Source organism: Ooceraea biroi, chromosome 9 (assembly GCF_003672135.1).
Source record: "Ooceraea biroi isolate clonal line C1 chromosome 9, Obir_v5.4, whole genome shotgun sequence".
Classification (NCBI taxonomy): domain Eukaryota; kingdom Metazoa; phylum Arthropoda; class Insecta; order Hymenoptera; family Formicidae; genus Ooceraea; species Ooceraea biroi.
This window is the reverse complement of record NC_039514.1, coordinates 743925-753717: the sequence shown is the minus strand read 5'-3', so window position 1 is coordinate 753717 and position 9793 is coordinate 743925. Positions and strand designations below refer to the sequence as shown.

At 35.9% G+C, this 9793-nt stretch overlaps 1 protein-coding gene across 9 annotated transcripts; it reads right to left on the bottom strand.

Annotated features, from left to right (window-relative positions):
* Positions 1-37: 37 nt before the first annotated feature.
* On the bottom strand, positions 38-9690 carry LOC105276191 (THO complex subunit 2). Of its 9 annotated transcripts, XR_003406942.1 has the most exons (29): positions 9489-9690; positions 9312-9355; positions 8687-8778; positions 8491-8604; positions 8243-8358; positions 8026-8156; positions 7466-7842; positions 7159-7337; positions 6395-6987; positions 6063-6297; positions 5840-5957; positions 5599-5761; positions 5329-5510; positions 4831-5115; positions 4553-4665; positions 4236-4431; positions 4021-4149; positions 3746-3874; positions 3363-3620; positions 2681-2832; positions 2333-2483; positions 2142-2247; positions 2003-2037; positions 1617-1730; positions 1454-1517; positions 1288-1349; positions 615-687; positions 461-525; positions 38-231 (listed from the first exon to the last, which is right to left on the bottom strand). XR_003406942.1 is itself a non-coding variant. In XM_026972167.1 (28 exons), exons 1-28 carry the CDS (start codon positions 9551-9553, stop codon positions 201-203), a joined length of 4299 nt encoding a protein of 1432 aa, XP_026827968.1. In that variant the 5' UTR covers positions 9554-9690; the 3' UTR covers positions 38-200. The 9 variants fall into 9 exon arrangements, 8 of the variants coding, with proteins under 8 accessions (XP_026827968.1, XP_011331923.2, XP_011331924.2 ...); XM_026972167.1 differs by lacking the exon at positions 615-687; XM_011333621.2 differs by lacking the exon at positions 615-687 and having other exon boundaries at positions 1454-1514.
* Positions 9691-9793: the final 103 nt, after the last annotated feature.

Sequence of the window (9793 nt, the reverse complement as noted above, 5' to 3'; positions counted from 1 at the left end):
TCACGGGAGAAAGAGTAATGAATGAAAAGACAGAAAAAACATTGGACATTCAGATGGTTTATTTTATAAAATTGGATGTTAGAACATAATATACAAATTGTTCACTATTTTTTTGCTTTATTTCGAATTCTACGAGTTCATTACATGCAACACCAAACATAGTATAGAAAATGTTAAGTCGAGCTCTTTTCCGTTGTACATCATCTTCGTTTCGGGTCTGAACTCCTTCTGGTGCACTTGAAAGTTAAGGATTATAACTCAACACTTGCGCTTTTTCGTGCATAATATGAACCATAACAGTTAACGTAGTTAAACTATTTTAATTAATAGCAACACTTAATATTTCCCGATTGTGCAAAAATTAACTGTCTACGACAATGTTAACTATTGTTGCAAGTAAATAGGGATTTATTTTCCTGATCTCCTTCCATCATATTCGCTAAGTGTAGAAAAAGGATATTGTTTATCACGGCTTTCGCGTCCTTCCCGTTCATGCGGACGATCCTTTGCATATGGAGATTTTTCCTGAAAATACATTCTTGCATGAATCTCTCGAATAAACGGCGAGACTTCTTGTGAGTCAGATTGGGTATTTAGGTACTTGACAGTGTCACCTATATGTTCTTGTTTTTGCTATTGCCGTCCATTTCGTCCTTTTAATGTACTCGAAGTAGACGTCTTTATCAACTATGAAGTTAAGTAATAGAAAGTTGTTAAGAAAATAACAGTCACAACTTTTCTTTCATAAGAAACTAGCTAAGCGAATACTACCAGAACAAATTTTCTTTCTTCAAAATTGCAGAAGAAATTTAGTTTCACTGCATACGAAGAATATCACACGACATTATAATATATAAAATATTTTGTCCAAGTTTTTGGAAACTGAAATCCGCGAAGATATTTTATACAATGTAATATTATAAATACAGCTATTTTTTTTAATCTCTTTTGTAAAATAAAAATATATTCTTTTGCAAAATGCATCAGTATTTACTTTTTGCTCATCATTTCCACTGTATTTCATTATATCTCCGATATCACACTACATATTCCCTACTCTACATGTGCCCTAAAAGTTCCTAACAAACTTGAAATAATATACGAAATTGTATATCTACCAAGAATAAATTAAAAAATTTCAGAAATATTCGAAATTGCTTGTGGACGATAGTTTAAGAACATAACGAAGACCGGGAGAAAGTAATTTGACTACCACCGGTTAATGGGAGTTCTTAATATTATTAATCTTGCTATAGGATTATTATAAAATAGGCTAATATTACTGACCTTATTGTAATGATGCTTCTCTCTGTGTTCAGGAATGTCACCGTTCTGATGTGCGCCTTTGGCTGAATATAAACATATTCATATGTTAAAATATTTGTTAAACGTTTCCATATGTAAACTCATGTCTTTCATTTTCTCTAGTAATAAGAGAAAAATAATTACGAACCTCTTTCGTCATCTTTTCTCCGTTTCTGTTCGGTGGTTGCTACAGATTCCTCAGTTCGATCCTGCTTTAATAATTAATAAATTATTTAACAATGTTACGTATACGATTGTAGATCACATATTATGTATATAATAAGCATAACAAATTATGTAATCGTAATTACCCTCTTTCGCCCCTGTTTCTTTTCTCTGCGAAGTTCCTTTTGCTCGTCACGCGTTTTTCCCTTGCTGGAACGTTCTTTCTTGTCGAGAACAGCTTCTGCACGCCTTCCTTCCTGCTGAATAGAGAAACACACATGTTAAACAAAAGTAAAAAAAGACTGAAACATATGTGTGAATTAACTCGGTGTCCTTTTTTTGGAAGAAATTGAGCCTTTACTTTTTTTTCCGAGACAGGATTTGTCAGCTGCCCGATAGATGGAGAAAAATTAAAAAAATAGAATATTTCGAAGATTTATATATTTATTTTTTTATAATAAAAGCTCACTTTCTTGCAAAAACAAGCACTGCATTAAATCGCATTTAATACAATAAAAGGTTGTGTACTCACCTTTGGGGTGCTTTCTACTTTTCTCCTCTTTGCATCTGAAAGTAAATATAAATTTTACATTAGAACATTATATTTTATGACGATGTATAAATATGAGAGACTTAAATGTAACATTTGATGCAATAATTGTTGTACAAACCTCTGTCAGGACCTTCTTGCGTGGGGCCTGAGCTAGCACTACTATTTGAGACACTTGAAAGATCTCGATCTAAATTATCTACACTACCGCTGTAATAGTGCTCTTCCTAAAAATATAAAATTTGCATTTACATATAAAACGCAAAACAGTAAAACAAAATTAGAAAAAAGAAAGACAGAAGTGATAGTCACCTTATAATACTTGCGATCCTTTTTATCTAATCCTTCATCGTCTTTTACTTCTTCCTTCTTGACGTATTTTTCTTTTGTTTCTGACACATCTTTAGCATCCTCTTTTTTCCGGATTTTTTCTGAGCTTTCGCTGTTCAAAGAATTGATATTGCTATACAGTAAGTAAATGATCAAATTTTAGAAAATATATTCTGCTCTTATATAAACTCTGCTTATAAAAATTTTATGTAGAGAGCTTATTTAAAATTTATTTCGCTATGAGCAATGTAAGTAACGGTTGAAAAAAATTGAACAATTATTAAAACTACAAGAAACAGTTGTAGATGTTTGTAAGTATATATTACTTACTGATGCGTCTGATTGGATGAGCTTCGTTTTTCTCGTTGCTCCTTATTCTCCTTTTCCGGGCGAGTATCGCCGTTATTAATCTCTTTTGCAGCAACGCCGTTACTGACCTTTTCGTTCGAGTCATTGTTTGTAGTGTCTTGTGTTTTTCCAGTCTACACGAACAGATATGATCAATGGGTTAGTTACGCAAGCAGTGTAATTTTCGTTAGAAGATAATTATTTAACACATTAGAGATTACAAAAGTATATATTTCTCTTAAGACACTTAAAAATACAAAATGAATCATTGTCAAAAAAACCTCCAAAGTTTAAAACAACATAACGTACAAATAAATTAAAAATAATACTATTAGAAACAGCAAAGTAACAAATATGTTCTTATGTCCAGCACAAAAAAAGAGGTAAAACTTATTCAATAAATATTGAAATCAATACCATCAATCAATGCCTGCTGGCACACAAAAATCAATACTTATGTTTCACAACACAAAAGACAGCAAAATAACAAATACGCTCTTATGTCCAGCACAAAAAAAAAAGAGGTAAAACTTATTCAATAAATATTGAAATCAATACCATCAATCAATGCCTGCTGGCACACAAAAATCAATACCTATGTTTCACAACACAAAAAAAGACAAGTGATGTTTCTTATTCAACAAAGAAATCACAGAACGAGAACCTTGTCGCCCACGTGATGAAAGTCGGATTCACGTATCATACTGGGAGTCTTGGCTTTCAGCTGGCCGCTATACGACGTAGCAAGCACGTGTAAGTCCTGACGCTGGCCACGCTCTTCCTCTCTTACCTTCTCCACCTTCCTCTCAAGAATCTGCGAGAGTTTTGCCAAGACAGGAAAGTGCGGCAATATCTTGATTAATATTATCAAGGAATTCCTTATCTGCACATAATCTTTAGAATCTAGGCATACCACAATAGCCTGTAAAATGAAAAGAAAAAAACGAATTGCATTTATCAAGTTTTTCATTTATGAAAATAACGTATTTAAGACGAGCAAGATAAATAAGAACGTATATGCACACATGTTCAAAATTGCGTGATTACCTTTGTGATCTTGTAGTGCCACTTGTGACATACGTGTCTGTAATTTTCAAATCCGACCATATCGTTTGCTTCGGAAAACTGATTGCTTACGCGAAACTTGGTTACAAATCCAGGATAATTGCTGCATTCCTGTTCAGCAAAATATATATTTATTAATGTAGATTTCACTTAGCAGACGAGTACATGGTGCGATTAATGTATTGGTAATCTTGATTAAATTGAGAAAATTATTTGCAACGAAAAATTAGAGGAATTTCTTAAATCATGATTATTACCTTATCAAATATGGCCTTCTCGGAATGCCATCTCATCACAGTCTCCAGCATGGCACACAAAAATCTGCCATATCGATTCGCTTCGTTTTCGGTGCACGATGTGACTGAATATGTAATATCACAGAAAAGCTGTGGAACAAAAGGCAGGTGTGATTGACAAAACGTGATCTAATACTATAATAAATCGATAAATAATTATGGAAAAGCGTTCTTACGCGATCGTAACAAAGCAGGGTTGAAAAATTTGCAGTCTTCAGGGAGTGAATAGTATGTACAAATTTCGCACAGTACATAGCGTCCACAGTTGTGAATGTACACCGCGGGAATAGACACAACTGTAAGAATTGCGTTATCGTCTCGTTCTTCGCAGATTTGGCGCTACGCGACAAAAACCAAGTATCCTTTTCTTGTCTGCAAATTAGTAACAATTGCACGATTATTAATATCACTCGAATAGCCGATGTTATGCCGATTACACTATTCACATTGTTATAATTGTGTATTTTGAAAGTGTTACTAGAATTTCTGTTACCTCAGGTACGCAAACACTTTCTCTACGTGTTCGTCTTGCTTTCTTTTTTCGTCTTGCAGCTTCTCGATAAGAGTAGTATATCTCTCCTGTTCCTTCTTCCCTTTACTTACGTTCTGAAAAACAGTATCCAATTTAAATAAAAAAAAAGAAGTAAAAATTTGTATCAAATTTTATAAAAAGAAAATGTTTATTAGTTATATTTATATAAGTTTATATGTAGTTATAACTTTTATAATTAACTAATCGCAATTGAAATTAGGTGTGCAACGTATGCGTACCATATCTTTGGAATCGGCGGTTTGTGCCGCGAGCTGCTTCAGCTTATTGATTTCTCTTTGATAACTTTCCACTGGCACATACAAATCGTACATTGACAAAGACCAAAAGGTGACTAAGAATTGTGGCGATATGTCTTCCCACACTTTTAGAGGGTGCAATGGTCTGACAGATTGGGCGACGGGTGCCATAACGGTTTGCGCGGCTTCTGCATACTTTAATTGTTTGATACTCGTGGACATTTTCTTGTAATTTGGATCAGCTTTACGAAGGGCGTCATACTTTATCTAAACGATAATCAAATTAATTTACAATGATTCATAGAACAAAAAAGAAACATTTGCTTCTCAATTTTTGCTTGATTACAACAAATTGTACTCAAACTTTACTTTTCAGATAATTTGAGTAGATTATTTAGCCAAGTTAATTTGTGAAATTATCTGTTATCCATATAAATGATCAGGGGAAACTGCAAATATGCATGCGAGTAGTTCACTTACATTTATGGCGTGCGCGAACATCGGCCTCGCCAGGAAAAACGCAACATCCGCGTGTATGTGATTGTCCTGGAGCATAGAGTGAATCGAGGGCAACCGTTCCACGTACTCATCCACCGTCATGGTGGACCCCAGGAACGTACCAAATTGTACCAACGTATCTTGGCACTGATCGTACAACTTGCCTATTGTTAAAAAAAAAAGATTATCGAAGAATTTTAATATCTGAAGCAAAAAATCTTAATTGTGAGTCTGCACACAATCGACGCTTACCGACAAGTTTCAGATGAGATTTATCCGTTTCCCTGTAAACGACGCAATGCTTTTGTTGCGCCATCAGCAAACACAAAGCGACCGCGAGATCGTGCTCGGCGAGAGCTTCTTTTAAACGCTGCGAGGATTTCTTTGTGTTGCGAACTTGACTGAAGTAACCGGCCTTGAGGAACAATTTTCATGTCACGATTAATCCGTATCAAAATTAGATATAAATATTTTTACGTTTATATTAATTTACCTCATTTTTTAACAGATCTCCGCCTGCCATTGCGTCCAACTGATCGGACGTCATTTCCTCGGCTGCTTCGATGCCAGCCATCTTTTGTACTATTTCTTTTAATATTAATAGATCTAGGCTGTAAACGCGTTTTCAGAATTAGAGTAATATATACAGCAATAAACAGTTCTAATATGGCTCGCAAGAATTGTTGCAGTATTCCGATCGTTCAGGTGAAACGTACCTCTTTTGAGCTTTAAGTTGATTTGCTACGTACTGTAACAACCCTGTTAATTCGATGTTATACTTCTTAAATATCGCTCCGCAGAAAGATGCTAGAGATTGCAGCCACAAGGATATACTGGTGCCGTCGTGCTTAAATCTATCTCTGTCAGCACCTGCTAGTGCCTCCACAAGACAATATCCTAATACGTCGTACGAAATGTTTGTCAAATATTTTAAGGAGTCTACTACGGGTCCTGCAACGTGTCCAACGCAATAAGTATCTCACAATCGTTTTCTCCTCTCGTAAAATTATTTACGATATGACGTAGGGCACACGTAGGGCATACGTACCTATGAGGTTGTCATACAGTTGAATCTGTATAAGGACATAATCAAACAGCACACCTGGCGAAGAATGCGTAAGCTTGCCTATAGAACGGCCGACCGGCTTGATCGTCTCCTTGCTCACGCGTTTCATGATCGACTTGATTTTCTTCTGGGCATCCGCGCGTTTCCGCAGCAGCGCGGCGTGCTGCAGCGGCGTGTCGTTCTTCCAGCGCGCGTACAGACAGTAACGGTTCTGATAAGGGTAGTACTTGAGGATGTTCCACATTTCCTCGGCGACGCAGCAGTTACAGTCCATGAAGGAGAGTGAGGGCAGCAGCGCGACGTCAAGAATCGTCAGCACGTCGTAGTACAGGTTGCAGTTCTTGTTCAACGGCTGCTTGCTCGCGTCGAGCGGACAGTGCTTGATAACGGTGTGACACAGCCTCATCACTTTATACATCAGAATGGGATCGTGATGCAGATTCGGACCGAGCACAATCAGCATTGGTAACAAATGATTGTGAATATCCTCCAGATTGTGCATCAATGGCGGCGCGAGGGAGCTTTTCAACGGAGGCACTTTACGGCCCGGCAATTTTGGGGAAACGATACAGTGCCTGAAATAGAAGAGTTTTGAATTCGTTTGTGGCAATTAACCGCGAAGTTGACTGGAATAAAAATGCAATTATTATCACAAATATAATTTACGGTACATAGTTTTAACAAACATACATGATCGCAATGTTTACAGCTTATCTTCTTGAAATAAATGTAGACTATTGACTCACTTTCTGTACACAGGTTCGACGAGAGCCTGGATCATTTTGCATAACGCTAAAGCTATGGGACGCTGATCCGCAAGACAATATTCCGGCAAACGATTGAATAAGCTTTGCGCCACCTCCCAAGCTCCAATTTCCAGAAGGGCTTCGCATAATCCAAATTTTTGATTGCTTGCATATTTGTCCTTAAAAATAAAATTATCCGACATGCATAAAGCTATTAATTAACTGCAACAATTTATGTCTATATATTATATATCATTATAAGATCATTGCTTAACAATTAACAGGCAGTAAGATATTCTTTCGTTACTTGTTGATTATCCTTCTCTTCCACGTCCTCCTTATCCTTCGTTGAGATAACGCTCAATTTCCGCACGTACTCCTTGGCTTGCTTCATCGCCTGCTCATGGTCCGATATGATTGTTTTGTCATCTGGCACTAGCCAAGGTAATATATCGTCCAATTTAATCACGCCATGCTGTAGCATAAGCGCGGTAACCTTTTGCAGCGAGAACGGCGTAGCGTTGATAGTGGAGCAGTATTTGAAACCTAAGACCTCGCAAAGAACCTGCTGATCGCTCATATATGAGCGTATTAAGGGAATAAACAGAGCATCATCTTGCGATCGATTTTCAAAGGTTTCCAGCAAAATGTCGAGGACTCTATTAGGATCAAGATTGAAATAGCCTGTAAGAACAATAGTACTTTGTACTTGTCCTGTTGCCTTTTATCCGAATTAAACATTCTGACATTTATACCATAATGTTCTAAATAATTCTAATTAAAGTTTTATCCACATGATTTTTCAATTATAAAAATGTTTTTAGAAAAATAATATTTGTTGTTACTCGCAACAAAAGATATTCATACCGATAAGAGATTTAACTATTTCCAACGTCGAAGCCACTTCGCTGTCCAGACGTTCTTGATTTAATTCCACAATAAGCTTAGAATAGCCCTCGCTTTCTTCGCGAAATAGATTAAATTTCCTCTGCTTGTAACTGCAAGGGAAAACGAAAGTGCTTTAAGAAATTCGTCTATCATGAAGAAATATAAGTTTTGAGTAAATCGATGGGGAATTACTCACTACAACTTCGTTTTCACTTTTATGAATTTCGATTGGAAATTTTTGTTCTTCAGTGTCCCCACATCTTGCAAAGTTTCAATCTCTAGACGTTCTTTCAATATTCTATCTGTCAAAAACTGCAGAAAACAAAGAAAACACTTTTAAAGCTTACATCAATATTCTCTTTCAATATTTCTCATTTTCTATAAAATTTAGTATTTATTATACAATATTTAGCATACATGTAAAAACAAACAATATGTGTATACCTTCTCTGATTCTTTTACAATGTAGTAAAAGTTGTTTCTTTCTTCATTATGAGTTTCTGCATCAATCAACGTAAATATGTCTACTATTACCGATGGTACTGCACTATCAAAATTCTATAAATAAATTTCATATATTACAGTTTCATTTCATTAAAGTTACATAGCACTTAAAATGATGAAGATAACGCCATCTTACCGTCAGTTCACCTAATGTCTGAACCACACTGTCCTTTTTTATGTTCCCATGGACCCCATTTGATATTAACTCGTATAACCCTCGTCTCCATTCTACAAAAAGATAAAATCTTTCATTATAATTCAGAAGATTACATGTTTCCAAAAAGATCATTCAAAGAAAGCAAACAAGAAATCTTCTTATTACAATATCATTTAAACTGCAGTTTAATTCAAAAATATAGCAATTTATAAAATATTTAACATATACAAATGTATGCATGTGTATGTTACCATAATACAATGGAACAACATAAAGAAACTCAAATATAAGAATAAAAGGATATCTTGAATGATAAGTTTCAGAGAAACAGACTATATATTATTGTCAGACATTTTCAATTATTCTTGTAAATATTATGCAAAGTACAAACAACGAAATAAGAAAATAATTCCCCCTAGCAGTTTATATAACGTATAATATAATAATATATTATTAAATCCACGTAATGTATAACATTGCTATATTCGTGCGACGGATGCACATGTTTACGGAGCAAGGATGCGAAAGCGATAATGTGCCTGCGAATATTTCGATGCACATTGTCGCACAATTAGGCGCGCAAATATACTTGCAGTTTTCTTACCTGGTGCGTTGCCTTCCTTAAATTTGTGCTTGAATAGCTTGAAGCTGCAAACAGTCGTGAATTGACAAATTAAGTCTTCAGAAGAGCGAGCTAACCGGAGTAAATAAGTGTTTTCGCGACCAGCAATGCACCGTGTCGATCGCGTCGACCAGGCGACGCGCTAACATCACCACTTACAAATCGTTTCTTCCATGCTTATCCCATGACTTCCATAATTCTGCATGCCATACTTTGCTGGCCATATTTAGCACTCTGGTCCGATTAAAAAATGGCCTTCGAGAGTGAACTGCAGATTAAAAATCAACTCGACATCGCAGGTTAACGAATAAATACCTCACCCGTCCATTAGCTACTGTGAAGCAACGTGAAGTTAGCAGTGAGCGCGTCCTAGAGGTATTGCGAGGGCCACGAGAGCTCGAAACAGGATGGCCAATTCTAGAAACATTGTTCATATAATTTCCCTATATTTTTCCGGAACGTGA

Coding starts and splice junctions, on each gene's coding strand:
- LOC105276191 (XM_026972167.1), bottom strand. CDS start 9,553: ATGGCCAGCAAAGTATGGCATGCAGAATTATGGAAGTCATGGGATAAG. Junction 8,779..9,311: donor TAAGGAAGGCAACGCACCAG/GTAAGAAAACTG, acceptor ATCTTTTTGTAG/AATGGAGACGAGGGTTATAC. Junction 1,518..1,616: donor AGAAACAGGGGCGAAAGAGG/GTAATTACGATT, acceptor TAATTATTAAAG/CAGGATCGAACTGAGGAATC.